The sequence below is a fragment of the Lissotriton helveticus genome, chromosome 1_2, assembly GCF_964261635.1.
Source record: "Lissotriton helveticus chromosome 1_2, aLisHel1.1, whole genome shotgun sequence".
Lineage (NCBI taxonomy): Eukaryota > Metazoa > Chordata > Amphibia > Caudata > Salamandridae > Lissotriton > Lissotriton helveticus.
This window is the reverse complement of record NC_136058.1, coordinates 283,345,015-283,367,152: the sequence shown is the minus strand read 5'-3', so window position 1 is coordinate 283,367,152 and position 22,138 is coordinate 283,345,015. Positions and strand designations below refer to the sequence as shown.

The 22,138-nt window shown below is 43.3% G+C and overlaps 1 protein-coding gene across 6 annotated transcripts in view; it reads right to left on the bottom strand.

The window, feature by feature from the left end:
- ARMH1 (armadillo like helical domain containing 1) overlaps positions 1 to 22,138 on the bottom strand; it is a 649,433-nt gene that overhangs the window by 244,553 nt on the left and 382,742 nt on the right. For all 6 annotated transcript variants that reach the window (XM_078671741.1, XM_078671739.1, XM_078671740.1 and 3 more), the window contains one exon: positions 2,916 to 2,988. In XM_078671741.1, coding sequence (XP_078527867.1) covers positions 2,916 to 2,988 — 73 coding nt within the window. The remainder of the gene's footprint in view (positions 1 to 2,915; positions 2,989 to 22,138) is intronic.

The window sequence follows — 22,138 nt, the reverse complement described above, 5'->3', positions numbered from 1 at the left end:
TTTGAAGCCCTTTCCATGAGGTTATGGAAACCACCAATGTCAGCTGGTGGTGAATCTACCGGATCCGGTGAAGGTGAAGGTGGGTCCGGGAGGATGAACTCATTCCATTCCCTATTCGGACCCAGGACCTCTGTCACATCACCTCCATCATCCGAGAAATCGTCGTCATTATTGTCCCCATACACTTGCCCGGATGCTATTACCTGCCGAACCTCCACAGGTTCTTGATCTCTTGGCTGAACTTCAGCTGAAGTGGAAGGTGGCAATGCTGGAGGGGGTGTCTGAATGGTTTCAGGAGTTTGGGAAGGAAACCTTCTCCTGTAGTCCATTAACATCATTTGTAGGTCAGTTATCAGAGAAGAGGGCATCAAAACCATACCCTGCTGAGATTGCTCTGGAATCCTTTCCCTGGGAGGACTGGCTGACGCACTTCTTCATAGTAGCCCTCTGAATCAGAATCCTGATATTTTACGTGGAGCTGCGATAAACTGTAAACATCTCCATAAGGTCCATCATCTTCATCATCATCCTCCTCTGAAGACTCCTCCTCACAAAGCAGGAGGCAAGGGTGTCACCCTTCGTGGGGACGTCATAGCCGGTGTTATTTGGCGTCTTCTTATAGAAGTGTTCACTTTTTGCACCATCGACGGAGTCACCATCGATGGGTTTGTCGTCGACGACGATGGGGTAGTCGTCGACGAGAGCGCCGTCGACGGAGTCAAAACCATCGTCGACGGAGGTGAAATCTGCCGTCGACGAGCTCGTCGTCAGAATCAAAGCAGACGTCGTCATTGCCATCGTCGTCGTTGTCTTCGTCGTCGTCGACACCACCGTCGGCGTCATCATCTTCGACGTCGAGGAGATCAATCTCGTCAACGATGAAGATAGAGATGGTCCAGTCGTCGACGTCGAGGCTGTCGTCGTCGACCCAGTCGTCGACGCCGCCGTCGACGAGGCAGAAACAAGAGATTGAAGGATTTTCATCGTCGTCGTCGACATACCTGAAGATGTCACCGTCGACAACCGGGATTTCTTGTCAGACTTCGAATCCTGAGGTAGGGAACTAGGGGCCAGATGTAGGTGGCCGTTTCAGGCCATTTACCGACCGGTAAATGGGTTTTCGGTATGTAGGGGCAATTTTTTACAGATTCGGTAAATTTACCGATTCGGTAAATCTGAGATGTAGGTGGGACTCTTCTGAGTCCCAAAAGCCTTACCGAATCAGTATTTTACCATCAAATCCAATTTGATGGTAAAATACCGATTCCGGTGTGCATGCACATGTGTGCATGCACACCTATGCCATATGACAGGCAGACCTGCCCTTAGGGCATGTATGCCTGCCACATGGCACTCGAGCCTGTTTTGGGGGGGCCAGAGGGTGTCAAAGTGACACCCCCTGCACCCTTGTGAAAATCGATATTTACCGATTCGGTAAATACAGAATCGGTAATGCCCATTCATTCCTATGGGCTTCAAAGCCCATAGGAATGAATGGGCATTACCGATTCGGTATTTACCGAATCGGTAAATACCGAATTGTTCCGATTCGGTATTCCAGCACATCTGGAATACCTACATATCCACCCCTCAGATTTACCGATTATTAATTACCGAATCGGTAAAATTCGGTAATTTTCGGTAATTAAGAATCGGTAAATCTATTCTACCTACATCTGGCCCTAGGTTTTTTAAAACCTTTTTTGTTTCCCAGTAGGTGGAGAGATAACAGAAGGCCCTTGTGACCCCTTCTGAGAAGATACCACCTCAGAAACCAATCCCACTTTCTCCTTTACACCTCGGTGAGGAGATTTTCGGGGACTAGACCTACCAGACCTATCAGAGGTCTTTTGAGAGGTCTTAGAAGGAGGCTCAGTAGAAGCTGAAGGGGAAGGCCTACCCCTCTTTTTAGATCTTCCTGAAGAGGAAGCCGAAGAGGAATCTTCACTGTCACTGGAAATGACCTCCTTTCTAGAATTCATCTTCTGCAGCCATGTTAGAAGTCTTCCTTCTCTGTCCCTCAATGTTTTAGTAGAGAAGGTCCTGCAGATCTTACATTCTGTAGCCTTGTGGTCCAGGTACAAGCAATAAATACAATCTGTATGCTTGTCGTACACATACAGACGCTTCTTTGAACAGGTAGCACAAGCCTAGAACAAAGCTTTCTTCTCTTTATCCGACATCTTTGTTGAAAAATAAAGTTGTTTTTTGATACTGTAGAAAGGAAACTGAGTAGAGCTCAGAGGAGACTCCCTTAGCACAACGTGCGGTAGAAAATCTGAGGCTCTCTCAGGAGGGTTCTATGGGGTGAGGCTTCTCTGATTGGTTGTTGCAATTTCTTTTAGTCTCTTTTACACAAAGAGGTGGAAGTGCTACAAAATGAGATGAGGCCTAGGCCTTTCTTTCTCTTTTGTGCCTACTGCTATGGTATTTTTTATATTACCAAGGCTCCCATTCCGACGACGGGGAATGATACAAAGCATGGGAATCTATGAAAGTTCCAATACTGGGGCAACAGGTGGATACAATACTACAAACTGCCAAAGTTGAGTTTGAACCTGTTCTGAAGAACATATTTTGACCTACTAGGTTCATATTTGGAACAGTTGACCAAAGGAGTGTGTTAAATCGGTATTTCCCCCATTTAACGATCGTATGCAAGCCATACCCCATGTATTTATACATCCCATTTGCTAGATAGTTCCGATCAATGAACAAATAATATCAAACATGTTAGTGACTGAAAGCTGGGGATTAAGACCCTGTCTCAGATTCACAAGAAATATCATTGATATTCCAGGATGTGCGTTGGTTGCATGGGCACTGATATTCACTTAACAGGTGATTGTCTTACACTGTGATTAGAATAGTTATTAACCATTCTTTTCATTTTCCACACAGGCAGTACTTCTCACCCAATGGCCTTGGCTGCAGCGGCTTGCTGAATGAATGCAGACATGGATTCCGCCAGCGGCGGTACTTCTGGATCTGGAGGGGAACATAGACAAAAAGCGAAAGCTAAACAACAGGAAACCACAGCAGCAATGCATAGGTACCACGGTAACCTGATTCCTTCTATGTGGGTAAAGGCAGACAGAGATGATGTACACAGAATAAACAGATCCCAGTACCAGAGGTTATCCCTTCCAGACCTGATGATGAACACAGACTAAACTAGGGGTCACCAACCAACCTTTTCTGCAGTGAGAGCTACTTCTGATCAGTGAAAATCATTGTGAGCTACTGAAGGCTAAACAACTCATCCATTGATGCCAGACTCCTACCTCCACGCCCAGCTGCATTAATGTCCATAGTGTCAGACACTATGGTTTGAACAAAACACGGTGTCTGGGGCACCTTGACAAGGCTGCCATGTGTGTCAGTGAGATAGTGGTCTGTGGGGATGTATGAACATGTGTGCGTATGAATGGGATATATATGCATGAGTGACTGAGAGCTTTTGTCATATGCACCTGTGGCACAGGACATACTTTACATGTATAACACAAACATATAATCATTTGTTTTTAAATGGGAGAAATGTAAAGTGTAGAATTATGTTCTGCAAACATGTTCAAAGTATGGAACATTTATCTGCACTTTACATTTTTCCCACTTAAAACAATTACTGTGTTTTACAATTACAAACATTGCACAGCATTCACTGGCCACTGGGAGCAAGAGGCCTGCTATTTGTAAGTGAAACACTCTGAAATGGGAGAAAATGAAAATGAAGCCTTAACTTAATCATAAAGGTAATTTTTCATTTTAATTTTCTCCCATTTAAAACATTCTGAAACATCATTTTGCTCTCAGATTCCAATATTGAGTTGACAAGGGATTTTGTGTAAGAGTTAAATATCTCAGTGCTTCAGTACTTCACCTCTGTGTCTTGGGTCATAAATCTGACTCCAGCACTGATTGTTATCAGGCTCTTCTATCTGCAGCCTGGTGATAATAATCTAAAATAAACACAGCCTTCCCCATAACTTTGAAAGGAAAATGTGACCCTGCGCTTAATTAAAAAAGGAATTCAAAGCTGTGAGCTATTCTGAAGGTGTATGGGAGCTAATGGTAGCTTGTAATCTACTGGTTGGAGACACCTGGAATAAACAGATCACAGTACCGAAGGTTCCGCCTTCCAGACTTGATGATGAACACAGAATAAACACATCACAGTACCAGAGGTTAATCCATCCAGACCCGATGATGAATACAAAATAAACAGATCACAGTACCAGAAGTTGCTCCTTCCAGACCCAATGATGAACACAGAATAAACAGATCACTGAACCCGAGGTTAATCCTTCCAGACTGGAAGATGAACACAGAATAAACAGATCACAGGACCAGAGGTTACTCCATCCAGACCTGTTGATGAACACAAAATAAACAGATCACAGTACCAGAGGTTACTCCATCCAGATCTGATGATGAACACAGATAAACAGATCACAGTACCGAAGGATATGCCTTCCAGACCTGATGATGAACACAGAATAACCAGATCACAGTACCAGAGGTTACTCTATGCAGACCCGATGATAAACACGAAATAAAAGCAGCTTTGTTACGCAAACAATTAATGAGACAAAAAATTCCAGCAAAGCTCCTTTTGCCACAGTAAAAAAAACTAACAAAAATAGAGAACAATAGTACAGCAACAATGACGTCGGACTTCTGCAACAATCTGGGCACATTTTTCGTCAACAAAGTGTCATCAGTAAATGACTCCTTCAAAATCCTTAATACAGTTACACCCGCTTAGGCACCCTTAGAATCAATCAAAGAAGCCGGGTTGTTATCGCAGAGTCCATGGTTTCAACTCGCTCCACCATCAGCAGATCAGATTCTACAATGGTGAAAACCACTAGATCAGGCAGCCCAACGGACCCCTGTCCGCCTAAGGTGATGCAGCTTTTTCCGGAACTGTTGAGTTCACAACTTGAGAAACTGTTTACACAAATATTAAAATCTGAGATTTTCCCAGACGCCTGGAAAACCACCTCGGTGATGCCACTTTTAAAAAAATCAAATTTAGACTGCGAAGAGCCGGGCAATTACAGACCCATTGCCAGGATACCATTCGTCGTGAAAATCCTGGAAAAACTTTTGAACAAACAGATGTCAAAATTCCTCTCGGAGGGAAATATCCTAGATCACTCACAATTTGGGTTCCGAGAGGGACACGGAACAGAAACGGCACTGCTAACGGCAGTGGAAGAACTCAGGAGTGTTCTGGATGAAGGAGAGAAGGCCGCCTTGGTACTTCTGGACCTATCGGCGGCCTTCGATACGGTTAGCCATGAGACACTCCTGACCCGCCTGGTCGAAGCCAAAGTTCGTAGCTCGGCATGTGCTCTCCTGGGCTTCCTACTTGTGTAATAGAACTTTCTCAGTAGAGCTGGGGAAGGCAAGATCCAAATCATTCAGCTCGCCGTGTGGGGTGCCCCAGGGGTCTTCTTTAAGCCCTACCCTTTTTAATCTGTACGTAGCCCCGTTAGCAGGAATCATAAGGGAAAGCGGCTTTACCCCGGTCTCCTATGCCGACGACACCCAGATAGTGGTGTCTATTAGCAAGGATGCCAAAGAGACGGCGGATAAATTCAGATCATGTATGACGCAAGTCAGACAATGGATGCTGAATAATTGCTTGAAGTTAAATGGGGATAAAAGCGAAGTAATGGTGCTGGGGGGCGATCCAAACATTTGGTCCCCGGAGTGGTGGCCTGACAGCCTTGGCAACTGTCCGGCTCCAGTAGAAAAGGTAAAAAATCTGGGTATGACTCTAGACATCAAACTCTAATTTGATGCTCAGGCCAGTAAATTGGCTTCATAAGTTTCATAAGTTTGGTACATTCTGAAAATGATTAGAAAATTGCTGCCCTACATTCCAGCAGACACTCGGAAAACAGTGGTGACTGCCCTGGCCTTGTCAAGGATAGACTATGGGAATGCCCTGTATGCTGGAGCCAAGGTACAAATTCTATCAAAATTACAACGCTTGCAGAATGCAGCCGCAAGGCTGGTGCTGGACATTCCCAAATATGAGCCAATCGCCCATAAACTAAAAACCCTTCATTGGCTCCCTATCGCCAAAAGAGTGCAGTTTAAATCGCTATGCCTTGCTTATAAGGTGCTTCACAGATCAGGATCACAGTTCTTAAAAACCCATCTGAAACTGTACGAACCTACTAGGCTTTTTAGATCCAGCCAAGCCAAACTAATCATGGTTCCGAAACACAGACGGGCCAGATGGGGAGGCAGAAGTTTCCTACTACACACAGCAAAGGTATGGAATCTTCTCCCAATCTCTATAAAAACAGTGCTTCCCTGCTCTCTTTTAGAAAAGCAGTGAAAACCTGGCTTTTCACTGCCTGCTAGACTGTACGGTCGGCCCAGAATCTCTCTGACTGTCTTAGCGCCAAGACGCCCATGGGCATTCGCACGCTCTATAAAATGATAAATCAAATCAAATGAAATCATAAACAGCTCACAGTACCAGAGGTTACTCTTTCCAGACCCGATGATGAAAACGAAATAAACAGATCACAGTACCCGAGGTTACTCCTTCCAGACCTGTTGATGAACATGGAATAAACCGATCACAATACCCAAGGTTACTCCTTCCAGACCAATGATGAACACAGAATAAACAGTTTGCAGTACCAGAGGTTACTTCTTCCAGACCCGATGATGAACACGGAATAAACAGATCCCTGTACCAGGGGTTACTCCTTATAGACCCAATGATGAACACAGAATAAACAGATCACAGTACCAGAGGACACTACTTCCAGATCCGATGATAAACACAGAATAAACAAATCACAGTACCAGAGGTTACTCCATCCAGATCTGATGATGAACACAGAATAAACAGATCACAGTACCAGAGGTTATTGGAGGTCAGACCCGATGATGAACACAGAATAAACAGATCACAGTACCAGAGGTTACTCCATCCAGATCTGATAATAAACACAGAATAAACAGATCACTGAACCTGAGGTTAATCCTTCCAGACCCGATGATGAACACATGATAAACAGATCACAGTACCAGAGATTACTCCTTCCAGACCCTATGCTGAACAAGGAATAAAAGACCACAGTACTAGAGGCCACTACTTCCAGATCCGATGATGAACACAGAATAAACAGATCACAGTACCAGAGGTTACTCCATCCAGACCTGATGATGAACACAGAATAAACAGATCACTGTAGCAGAAGTTACTCCATCCAGACCTGTTGATGAACACAGAATAAACAGATCACAGTACCGAAGGTTCCGCCTTCCAGACTTGATGATGAACACAGAATAAACACATCACAGTACCAGAGGTTAATCCATCCAGACCCGATGATGAATACAAAATAAACAGATCACAGTACCAGAAGTTGCTCCTTCCAGACCCAATGATGAACACAGAATAAACAGATCACTGAACCCGAGGTTAATCCTTCCAGACTGGAAGATGAACACAGAATAAACAGATCACAGGACCAGAGGTTACTCCATCCAGACCTGTTGATGAACACAAAATAAACAGATCACAGTACCAGAGGTTACTCCATCCAGATCTGATGATGAACACAGATAAACAGATCACAGTACCGAAGGATATGCCTTCCAGACCTGATGATGAACACAGAATAACCAGATCACAGTACCAGAGGTTACTCTATGCAGACCCGATGATAAACACGAAATAAAAGCAGCTTTGTTACGCAAACAATTAATGAGACAAAAAATTCCAGCAAAGCTCCTTTTGCCACAGTAAAAAAAACTAACAAAAATAGAGAACAATAGTACAGCAACAATGACGTCGGACTTCTGCAACAATCTGGGCACATTTTTCGTCAACAAAGTGTCATCAGTAAATGACTCCTTCAAAATCCTTAATACAGTTACACCCGCTTAGGCACCCTTAGAATCAATCAAAGAAGCCGGGTTGTTATCGCAGAGTCCATGGTTTCAACTCGCTCCACCATCAGCAGATCAGATTCTACAATGGTGAAAACCACTAGATCAGGCAGCCCAACGGACCCCTGTCCGCCTAAGGTGATGCAGCTTTTTCCGGAACTGTTGAGTTCACAACTTGAGAAACTGTTTACACAAATATTAAAATCTGAGATTTTCCCAGACGCCTGGAAAACCACCTCGGTGATGCCACTTTTAAAAAAATCAAATTTAGACTGCGAAGAGCCGGGCAATTACAGACCCATTGCCAGGATACCATTCGTCGTGAAAATCCTGGAAAAACTTTTGAACAAACAGATGTCAAAATTCCTCTCGGAGGGAAATATCCTAGATCACTCACAATTTGGGTTCCGAGAGGGACATGGAACAGAAACGGCACTGCTAACGGCAGTGGAAGAACTCAGGAGTGTTCTGGATGAAGGAGAGAAGGCCGCCTTGGTACTTCTGGACCTATCGGCGGCCTTCGATACGGTTAGCCATGAGACACTCCTGACCCGCCTGGTCGAAGCCAAAGTTCGTAGCTCGGCATGTGCTCTCCTGGGCTTCCTACTTGTGTAATAGAACTTTCTCAGTAGAGCTGGGGAAGGCAAGATCCAAATCATTCAGCTCGCCGTGTGGGGTGCCCCAGGGGTCTTCTTTAAGCCCTACCCTTTTTAATCTGTACGTAGCCCCGTTAGCAGGAATCATAAGGGAAAGCGGCTTTACCCCGGTCTCCTATGCCGACGACACCCAGATAGTGGTGTCTATTAGCAAGGATGCCAAAGAGACGGCGGATAAATTCAGATCATGTATGACGCAAGTCAGACAATGGATGCTGAATAATTGCTTGAAGTTAAATGGGGATAAAAGCGAAGTAATGGTGCTGGGGGGCGATCCAAACATTTGGTCCCCGGAGTGGTGGCCTGACAGCCTTGGCAACTGTCCGGCTCCAGTAGAAAAGGTAAAAAATCTGGGTATGACTCTAGACATCAAACTCTAATTTGATGCTCAGGCCAGTAAATTGGCTTCATAAGTTTCATAAGTTTGGTACATTCTGAAAATGATTAGAAAATTGCTGCCCTACATTCCAGCAGACACTCGGAAAACAGTGGTGACTGCCCTGGCCTTGTCAAGGATAGACTATGGGAATGCCCTGTATGCTGGAGCCAAGGTACAAATTCTATCAAAATTACAACGCTTGCAGAATGCAGCCGCAAGGCTGGTGCTGGACATTCCCAAATATGAGCCAATCGCCCATAAACTAAAAACCCTTCATTGGCTCCCTATCGCCAAAAGAGTGCAGTTTAAATCGCTATGCCTTGCTTATAAGGTGCTTCACAGATCAGCATCACAGTTCTTAAAAACCCATCTGAAACTGTACGAACCTACTAGGCTTTTTAGATCCAGCCAAGCCAAACTAATCATGGTTCCGAAACACAGACGGGCCAGATGGGGAGGCAGAAGTTTCCTACTACACACAGCAAAGGTATGGAATCTTCTCCCAATCTCTATAAAAACAGTGCTTCCCTGCTCTCTTTTAGAAAAGCAGTGAAAACCTGGCTTTTCACTGCCTGCTAGACTGTACGGTCGGCCCAGAATCTCTCTGACTGTCTTAGCGCCAAGACGCCCATGGGCATTCGCACGCTCTATAAAATGATAAATCAAATCAAATGAAATCATAAACAGCTCACAGTACCAGAGGTTACTCTTTCCAGACCCGATGATGAAAACGAAATAAACAGATCACAGTACCCGAGGTTACTCCTTCCAGACCTGTTGATGAACATGGAATAAACCGATCACAATACCCAAGGTTACTCCTTCCAGACCAATGATGAACACAGAATAAACAGTTTGCAGTACCAGAGGTTACTTCTTCCAGACCCGATGATGAACACGGAATAAACAGATCCCTGTACCAGGGGTTACTCCTTATAGACCCAATGATGAACACAGAATAAACAGATCACAGTACCAGAGGACACTACTTCCAGATCCGATGATAAACACAGAATAAACAAATCACAGTACCAGAGGTTACTCCATCCAGATCTGATGATGAACACAGAATAAACAGATCACAGTACCAGAGGTTACTGGAGGTCAGACCCGATGATGAACACAGAATAAACAGATCACAGTACCAGAGGTTACTCCATCCAGATCTGATAATAAACACAGAATAAACAGATCACTGAACCTGAGGTTAATCCTTCCAGACCCGATGATGAACACATGATAAACAGATCACAGTACCAGAGATTACTCCTTCCAGACCCTATGCTGAACAAGGAATAAAAGACCACAGTACTAGAGGCCACTACTTCCAGATCCGATGATGAACACAGAATAAACAGATCACAGTACCAGAGGTTACTCCATCCAGACCTGATGATGAACACAGAATAAACAGATCACTGTAGCAGAAGTTACTCCATCCAGACCTGTTGATGAACACAGAATAAACAGATCACACTACCAGAGGTTACTCCATCCAGACCCGATGATGAACACAGAATAAACAGATCACTGTACCAGAGGTTACTCCTTACAGACCCGATGATGAACACAGAATTAACAGATCACAGTACCAGAGGTTACTCCATCCAGACCTGTTGATGAAGACAGAATAAACAGATCACTGTACCAGAGGTTACTCCTTATAGACCCGATAATGAACACAGAATAAACAGATCACAGTACCAGAGGTTACTCCATCCAAACCCGATGATGAACACAGAATAAACAGATCACAGTCCAGAGGTTACTCCTTATAGACCCGATGATGAACACAGAATAAACAGATCACAGTCCTGAGGTTACTCCTTATAGACCCGATGATGAACACAGAATAAACAGATCACAGTACCAGAGGTTACTCCTTCAGATCTGATGATGAACACAGAATAAACAGATCACAGTCCAGAGGTTACTCCTTCAGATCTGATGATGAACACAGAATAAACAGATCACAGTCCAGAGGTTACTCCTTCAGATCTGATGATGTACACCAAATAAACAGATCACAGTCCAGAGGTTACTCCTTCAGATCTGATGATGTACACCAAATAAACAGATCACAGTACCAGAGGTTACTTCTTATAGACCCGATGATGAACACAGAATAAATAGATCACAGTCCTGAGGTTACTCCTTCCAGATCTGATGATGAGCACAGAATAAAAAGATCACAGTACCAGAGGTTACTCCTTATAGACGCGATGATGAACACAGAATAAACAGATCGCGGTACCAAAGGTTACTCCTTCCAGACCCGATGATGAACACAGAATAAACAGATCACAGTACCAGAGGTTACTTCTTATAGACCCGATGATGAACACAGAATAAACAGATCACAGTATTAGAGGTTACTCCTTATAGACCTGATGATGAACACAGAATAAACAGATCACTGTACCAGAGGTTACTCCTTATAGACCCGATGATGAACACAGAATAAACAGCTCACAGTACCAGAGGTTACTCCTTCCAGACCCGATGATGAACACAGAATAAACAGATCACAGTACCAGAGGTTACTCCTTATAGACCCGATGATGAACATAGAATAAACAGATCACAGTACCAGAGGTTACTCCTTATAGAACCGATGATGAACACAGAATAAACAGATCACAGTACCAGCGGTTACTCCATCCAGACCCGATGATGAACACAGAATAAACAGATCACAGTACCAGCGGTTACTTCATCCAGACCCGATGATGAGCACAGAATAAACAGATCACAGTACCAGAGGTTACTCCATTTAAACCCGATGATGAGCACAGAATAAACAGATCACACAACCAGAGGTTACTCCTTATAGAACCGATGATGCACACAGATTAAACAGATCACTGTACCAAAGGTTACTCCTTATAGAACCGATGATGAACACAGAATAAACAGATCACAGTATTAGAAGTTACTCCTTATAGACCCGATGATGAACACAGAATAAACAGATCACAGTCCAGAGGTTACTCCATCCAGACCCGATGATGAACACAGAATAAACAGATCACAGTACCAGAGGTTACTCCTTATAGACCCGATGATGAACACAGAATAAACAGATCACAGTACCAGAGGTTACTCCTTATAGACCCGATGATGAACACAGAATAAACAGATCACACTACCAGAGGTTACTCCTTATAGACCCTATGCTGTACAGGGAATAAACAGATCACAGTACCAGAGGTTACTCTCTATAGACCATATGCTGACACAGAATAAATAGATGACAGTACCAGAGGTTACTCCATCCAGATCTTATGATGAACACAGAATAAACAGATCACTGAACCTGAGGTTAATCCTTCCAGACCCGATAATGAACACATGATAAACAGATCACAGTACCAGAGGTTACTCCATCCAGACCCGAGGATAAACACAAAAAACTGATCAGGGTACCAGAGATTACTCCTTCCAGACCCTATGCTGAACAAGGAATAACAGATCACAGTACCAGAGGCCACTACTTCCAGATCCGATGATGAACACAGAATAAACAGATCACAGTACCAGAGGTTATTCCATCCAGACCCGATGATGAACACAGAATAAACAGATCACAGTACCAGAGGTTACTCCATCCAGACCTGATGATGAACACAGAATAAACAGATCACAGTACCAGAGGTTACTCCTTCCAGATCTGATGATGAACACAGAATAAACAGATCACTGTAGCAGAGGTTACTCCTTCCAGACCCGAGGATAAACACAAAAAACTGATCAGGGTACCAGAGATTACTCCTTCCAGACCCTATGCTGAACAAGGAATAACGATCACAGTACCAGAGGCCACTACTTCCAGATCCGATGATGAACACAGAATAAACAGATCACAGTCCAGAGGTTACTCCTTCCAGATCTGATGATGAGCACAGAATAAACAGATCACTGTACCAGAGGTTACTCCTTATAGACCCGATAATGAACACAGAATAAACAGATCACAGAACCAGAGGTTACTCCATCCAAACCCGATGATGAACACAGAATAAACAGATCACAGTCCAGAGGTTACTCCTTATAGAACCGATGATGAACACAGATTAAACAGATCACTGTACCAGAAGTTATTCCATCCAGACCTGTTGATGAACACAGAATAAACAGATCACAGTACCAGAGGTTACTCCTTATAGACGCGATGATGAACACAGAATAAACAGATCACAGTACCAAAGGTTACTCCTTCCAGACCTGATGATGAACACAGAATAGAAAGATCACAGTACCAGAGGTTACTACATCCAGACCAATGATGAACACAGAATAAACAGTTTGCAGTACCCGAGGTTACTCCTTCCAGACCCGATGATGAACACAGAATAAACAGATCACAGTACCAGAGGTTACTCCTTCAGATCTGATGATGAACACAGAATAAACAGATCACAGTACCAGAGGTTACTCCTTCAGATCTGATGATGTACACCAAATAAACAGATCACAGTCCTGAGGTTACTCCTTCCAGATTTGATGATGAACACAGAATAAACAGATCACAGTCCTGAGGTTACTCCTTCCAGATTTGATGATGAACACAGAATAAACAGATCACAGTCCAGAGGTTACTCCTTCCAGACCCGATGATGAACACAGAATAAACAGATCACAGTACCCGAGGTTACTTCTTATAGACCCGATGATGAACACAGAATAAACAGATCACAGTATTAGAGGTTACTCCTTATAGACCTGATGATGAACACAGAATAAACAGATCACAGTACCAGAGGTTACTCCTTCCAGACCCGATGATGAACACAGAATAAACAGATCACAGTATTAGAGGTTACTCCTTATAGACCTGATGATGAACACAGAATAAACAGATCACAGTACCAGAGGTTACTCCTTATAGACCCGATGATGAACACAGAATAAACAGATCACAGTACCAGCGGTTACTCCATCCAGACCCGATGATGAACACAGAATAAACAGATCACAGTACCAGCGGTTACTTCATCCAGACCCGATGATGAGCACAGAATAAACAGATCACAGTACCAGAGGTTACTCCATTTAAACCCGATGATGAGCACAGAATAAACAGATCACACAACCAGAGGTTACTCCTTAGAGAACCGATGATGCACACAGAATAAACAGATCACTGTACCAAAGGTTACTCCTTATAGAACCGATGATGAACACAGAATAAACAGATCACAGTATTAGAAGTTACTCCTTATAGACCCGATGATGAACACAGAATAAACAGATCACAGTCCAGAGGTTACTCCACCCAGACCCGATGATGAACACAGAATAAACAGATCACAGTACCAGAGGTTACTCCTTATAGACCCGATGATGAACACAGAATAAACAGATCACACTACCAGAGGTGGCTCCTTATAGACCCTATGCTGTACAGGGAATAAACAGATCACAGTACCAGAGGTTACTCTCTATAGACCATATGCTGACACAGAATAAATAGATCACAGTACCAGAGGTTACTCCATCCAGATCTTATGATGAACACAGAATAAACAGATCACTGAACCTGAGGTTAATCCTTCCAGACCCGATAATGAACACATGATAAACAGATCACAGTACCAGAGGTTACTCCATCCAGACCAGAGGATGAACACAGAAAACAGATCACGGTACCAGAGATTACTCCTTCCAGACCCGAGGATAAACACAAAAAACTGATCAGGGTACCAGAGATTACTCCTTCCAGACCCTATGCTGAACAAGGAATAACAGATCACAGTACCAGAGGCCACTACTTCCAGATCCGATGATGAACACAGAATAAACAGATCACAGTACCAGAGGTTATTCCATCCAGACCCGATGATGAACACAGAATAAACAGATCACAGTACCAGAGGTTACTCCATCCAGACCTGATGATGAACACAGAATAAACAGATCACAGTACCAGAGGTTACTCCTTCCAGATCTGATGATGAACACAGAATAAACAGATCACTGTAGCAGAGGTTACTCCTTCCAGACCCGAGGATAAACACAAAAAACTGATCAGGGTACCAGAGATTACTCCTTCCAGACCCTATGCTGAACAAGGAATAACAGATCACAGTACCAGAGGCCACTACTTCCAGATCCGATGATGAACACAGAATAAACAGATCACAGTACCAGAGGTTACTCCATCCAGACCTGATGATGAACACAGAATAAACAGATCACTGTAGCAGAGGTTACTCCTTCCAGACCCGAGGATAAACACAAAAAACTGATCAGGGTACCAGAGATTACTCCTTCCAGACCCTATGCTGAACAAGGAATAACAGATCACAGTACCAGAGGCCACTACTTCCAGATCCGATGATGAACACAGAATAAACAGATCACAGTACCAGAGGTTATTCCATCCAGACCCGATGATGAACACAGAATAAAGAGGTCACAGTACCAAAGGTTACTCCAACCAGACCCGAGGATGAACACAGAAAACAGATCACGGTACCAGAGATTACTCCTTCCAGACCCTATGCTGAACAAGGAATGACAGATCACAGTACCAGAGGCCACTACTTCCAGATCCGATGATGAACACAGAATAAGCAGATCACAGTACCAGAGGTTACTCCATCCAGACCCGATGATGAACACAGAAAACAGATCACGGTACCAGAGATTACTCCTTCCAGACCCGAGGATAAACACAAAAAACTGATCAGGGTACCAGAGATTACTCCTTCCAGACCCTATGCTGAACAAGGAATAACAGATCACAGGACCAGAGGCCACTACTTCCAGATCCGATGATGAACACAGAATAAACAGATCACAGTACCAGAGGTTACTCCATCCAGACCCGATGATGAACACAGAATAAAGAGGTCACAGTACCAAAGGTTACTCCATCCAGACCCGAGGATGAACACAGAAAACAGATCACGGTACCAGAGATTACTCCTTCCAGACCCTATGCTGAACAAGGAATGACAGATCACAGTACCAGAGGCCACTACTTCCAGATCCGATAATGAACACAGAATAAGCAGATCACAGAACCAGAGGTTACTCCATCCAGACCTGATGATGAACACAGAATAAACAGATCACTGTAGCAGAGGTTACTCCTTATAGACCCGATGATGAACACAGAATAAACAGATCACACTACCAGAGGTTACTCCATCCGTACCCGATGATGAACACAGAATAAACAGATCACAGTCCCGAGGTTACTCCTTCCAGATCTGATGATGAACACAGAATAAACAGATCACAGTCCAGAGGTTACTCCTTCAGATCTGATGATGAACACAGAATAAACAGATCACAGTACCAGAGGTTACTCCATCCAGACCCGATGATGAACACAGAATAAACAGATCACAGTACCAGAGGTTACTCCATCTAAACCCGATGATGAGCACAGAATAAACAGATCAAAGTCCAGAGGTTACTCCTACCAGATCTGATGATGAACACCGAATAAACAGATCACAGTACCAGAGGTTACTCCATTTAAACCCCTTGATGAGCACAGAATAAACAGATCACACAACCAGAAGTTACTCCTTATAGAACCGATGATGAACACAGAATAAACAGATCACTGTACCAGAAGTTACTCCATTCAGACCTGTTGATGAACACAGAATAAACAGATCACAGTACCAGAGGTTACTCCTTATAGAACCGATGATGAACACAGAATAAACAGATCACTGTACCAGAAGTTACTCCATCCAGACCTGTTGATGCACACAGAATAAACAGGTCACAGTACCAGAGGTTACTCCATCCAGACCCGATGATGAACACAGAATAAACAGATCACAGTACCAGAGGTTACTCCTTATAGACCCGATGATGAACACAGAATAAACAGATCACAGTACCAGAGGTTACTCCTTATAGAACCGATGATGAACACAGAATAAACAGATCACTGTACCAGAAGTTACTCCATCCAGACCTGTTGATGAACACAGAATAAACAGATCACAGTACCAGAGGGTACTCCATCCAGACCCGATGATGAACACAGAATAAATAGATCACACTACCAGAGGTTACTCCATCCAGACCCGATGATGAACACAGAATAAACAGATCACAGTACCAGAGGTTACTCCTTATAGACCCGATGATGAACACAGAATAAACAGATCACAGTACCAGAGGTTACTCCATCCAGACCCGATGATGAACACAGAATAAACAGATCACAGTACCAGAGGTTACTCCTTATAGACCCGATGATGAACACAGAATAAACAGATCACAGTACCAGAGGTTACTCCTTATAGACCCGATGATGAACACAGAATAAACAGATCACAGTACCAGAGGTTACTCCTTATAGACCCTATGATGAACACAGAATAAACAGATCACAGTACCAGAGGTTACTCCATCCAGACCCGATGATGAACACAGAATAAACAGATCACAGTACCAGAGGTTACTCCATCCAGACCCGATGATGAACACAGAATAAACAGATCACAGTACCAGAGGTTACTCCATCTAAACCCGATGATGAGCACAGAATAAACAGATCAAAGTCCAGAGGTTACTCCTTCCAGATCTGATGATGAACACCGAATAAACAGATCACAGTACCAGAGGTTACTCCATTTAAACCCGTTGATGAGCACAGAATAAACAGATCACTGAACCCGAGGTTAATCCTTCCAGACTGGAAGATGAACACAGAATAAACAGATCACTGTACCAGAAGTTACTCCATCCAGACCTGTTGATGAACACAGAATAAACAGATCACAGTACCAGAGGTTACTCCATCCAGACCCGATGATGAACACAGAATAAACAGATCACAGTACCAGAGGTTACTCCTTATAGAACCGATGATGAACACAGAATAAACAGATCACTGTACCAGAAGTTACTCCATCCAGACCTGTTGATGAACACAGAATAAACAGATCACAGTACCAGAGGTTACTCCATCCAGACCCGATGATGAACACAGAATAAACAGATCACAGTACCAGAGGTTACTCCTTATAGACCCGATGATGAACACAGAATAAACAGATCACAGTACCAGAGGTTACTCCATCCAGACCTGTTGATGAACACAGAATAAACAGATCACAGTACCAGAGGTTACTCCATCCAGACCCGATGATGAACACAGAATAAACAGATCACAGTACCAGAGGTTACTCCTTATAGACCCGATGATGAACACAGAATAAACAGATCACAGTACCAGAGGTTACTCCTTATAGACCCGATGATGAACACAGAATAAACAGATCACATCACCAGAAGTTACTCCATCCAGACCTGTTGATGAACACAGAATAAACAGATCACAGTACCAGAGGTTACTCCATCCAGACCCGATGATGAACACAGAATAAATAGATCACACTACCAGAGGTTACTCCATCCAGACCCGATGATGAACACAGAATAAACAGATCACAGTACCAGAGGTTACTCCTTATAGACCCGATGATGAACACAGAATAAACAGATCACAGTACCAGAGGTAACTCCATCCAGACCTGTTGATGAACACAGAATAAACAAATCACAGTACCAGAGGTTACTCCTTATAGACCCGATGATGAACACAGAATAAACAGATCACAGTACCAGAGGTTACTCCATCCAGACCCGATGATGAACACAGAATAAACAGATCACAGTACCAGAGGTTACTCCATCCAGACCCGATGATGAACACAGAATAAACAGATCAAAGTACCAGAGGTTACTCCATCTAAACCCGATGATGAGCACAGAATAAACAGATCAAAGTCCAGAGGTTACTTCTTCCAGATCTGATGATGAACACCGAATAAACAGATCACAGTACCAGAGGTTACTCCATTTAAACCCGTTGATGAGCACAGAATAAACAGATCACACAACCAGAAGTTACTCCTTATAGAACCGATGATGAACACAGAATAAACAGATCACTGTACCAGAAGTTACTCCATCCAGACCTGTTGATGAACACAGAATAAACAGATCACAGTACCAGAGGTTACTCCATCCAGACCCGATGATGAACACAGAATAAACAGATCACAGTACCAGAGGTTACTCCTTATAGACCCGATGATGAACACAGAATAAACAGATCACAGTACCAGAGATTACTCCTTATAGAACCGATGATGAACACAGAATAAACAGATCACTGTACCAGAAGTTACTCCATCCAGACCTGTTGATGAACACAGAATAAACAGATCACAGTACCAGAGGGTACTCCATCCAGACCCGATGATGAACACAGAATAAATAGATCACACTACCAGAGGTTACTCCATCCAGACCCGATGATGAACACAGAATAAACAGGTCACAGTACCAGAGGTTACTCCATCCAGACCCGATGATGAACACAGAATAAACAGATCACAGTACCAGAGGTTACTCCTTATAGACCCGATGATGAACACAGAATAAACAGATCACAGTACCAGAGGTTACTCCTTATAGAACCGATGATGAACACAGAATAAACAGATCACTGTACCAGAAGTTACTCCATCCAGACCTGTTGATGAACACAGAATAAACAGATCACAGTACCAGAGGGTACTCCATCCAGACCCGATGATGAACACAGAATAAATAGATCACACTACCAGAGGTTACTCCATCCAGACCCGATGATGAACACAGAATAAACAGATCACAGTACCAGAGGTTACTCCTTATAGACCCGATGATGAACACAGAATAAACAGATCACAGTACCAGAGGTTACTCCATCCAGACCCGATGATGAACACAGAATAAACAGATCACAGTACCAGAGGTTACTCCTTATAGACCCGATGATGAACACAGAATAAACAGATCACAGTACCAGAGGTTACTCCTTATAGACCCGATGATGAACACAGAATAAACAGATCACAGTACCAGAGGTTACTCCTTATAGACCCTATGATGAACACAGAATAAACAGATCACAGTACCAGAGGTTACTCCATCCAGACCCGATGATGAACACAGAATAAACAGATCACAGTACCAGAGGTTACTCCATCCAGACCCGATGATGAACACAGAATAAACAGATCACAGTACCAGAGGTTACTCCATCTAAACCCGATGATGAGCACAGAATAAACAGATCAAAGTCCAGAGGTTACTCCTTCCAGATCTGATGATGAACACCGAATAAACAGATCACAGTACCAGAGGTTACTCCATTTAAACCCGTTGATGAGCACAGAATAAACAGATCACTGAACCCGAGGTTAATCCTTCCAGACTGGAAGATGAACACAGAATAAACAGATCACTGTACCAGAAGTTACTCCATCCAGACCTGTTGATGAACACAGAATAAACAGATCACAGTACCAGAGGTTACTCCATCCAGACCCGATGATGAACACAGAATAAACAGATCACAGTACCAGAGGTTACTCCTTATAGAACCGATGATGAACACAGAATAAACAGATCACTGTACCAGAAGTTACTCCATCCAGACCTGTTGATGAACACAGAATAAACAGATCACAGTACCAGAGGTTACTCCATCCAGACCCGATGATGAACACAGAATAAACAGATCACAGTACCAGAGGTTACTCCTTATAGACCCGATGATGAACACAGAATAAACAGATCACAGTACCAGAGGTTACTCCATCCAGACCTGTTGATGAACACAGAATAAACAGATCACAGTACCAGAGGTTACTCCATCCAGACCCGATGATGAACACAGAATAAACAGATCACAGTACCAGAGGTTACTCCTTATAGACCCGATGATGAACACAGAATAAACAGATCACAGTACCAGAGGTTACTCCTTATAGACCCGATGATGAACACAGAATAAACAGATCACATCACCAGAAGTTACTCCATCCAGACCTGTTGATGAACACAGAATAAACAGATCACAGTACCAGAGGTTACTCCATCCAGACCCGATGATGAACACAGAATAAATAGATCACACTACCAGAGGTTACTCCATCCAGACCCGATGATGAACACAGAATAAACAGATCACAGTACCAGAGGTTACTCCTTATAGACCCGATGATGAACACAGAATAAACAGATCACAGTACCAGAGGTAACTCCATCCAGACCTGTTGATGAACACAGAATAAACAAATCACAGTACCAGAGGTTACTCCTTATAGACCCGATGATGAACACAGAATAAACAGATCACAGTACCAGAGGTTACTCCATCCAGACCCGATGATGAACACAGAATAAACAGATCACAGTACCAGAGGTTACTCCATCCAGACCCGATGATGAACACAGAATAAACAGATCAAAGTACCAGAGGTTACTCCATCTAAACCCGATGATGAGCACAGAATAAACAGATCAAAGTCCAGAGGTTACTCCTTCCAGATCTGATGATGAACACCGAATAAACAGATCACAGTACCAGAGGTTACTCCATTTAAACCCGTTGATGAGCACAGAATAAACAGATCACACAACCAGAAGTTACTCCTTATAGAACCGATGATGAACACAGAATAAACAGATCACTGTACCAGAAGTTACTCCATCCAGACCTGTTGATGAACACAGAATAAACAGATCACAGTACCAGAGGTTACTCCATCCAGACCCGATGATGAACACAGAATAAACAGATCACAGTACCAGAGGTTACTCCTTATAGACCCGATGATGAACACAGAATAAACAGATCACAGTACCAGAGATTACTCCTTATAGAACCGATGATGAACACAGAATAAACAGATCACTGTACCAGAAGTTACTCCATCCAGACCTGTTGATGAACACAGAATAAACAGATCACAGTACCAGAGGGTACTCCATCCAGACCCGATGATGAACACAGAATAAATAGATCACACTACCAGAGGTTACTCCATCCAGACCCGATGATGAACACAGAATAAACAGATCACAGTACCAGAGGTTACTCCATCCAGACCCGATGATGAACACAGAATAAACAGATCACAGTACCAGAGGTTACTCCTTATAGACCCGATGATGAACACAGAATAAACAGATCACAGTACCAGAGGTTACTCCTTATAGACCCGATGATGAACACAGAATAAACAGATCACAGTACCAGAGGTTACTCCTTATAGACCCTATGATGAACACAGAATAAACAGATCACAGTACCAGAGGTTACTCCATCCAGACCCGATGATGAACACAGAATAAACAGATC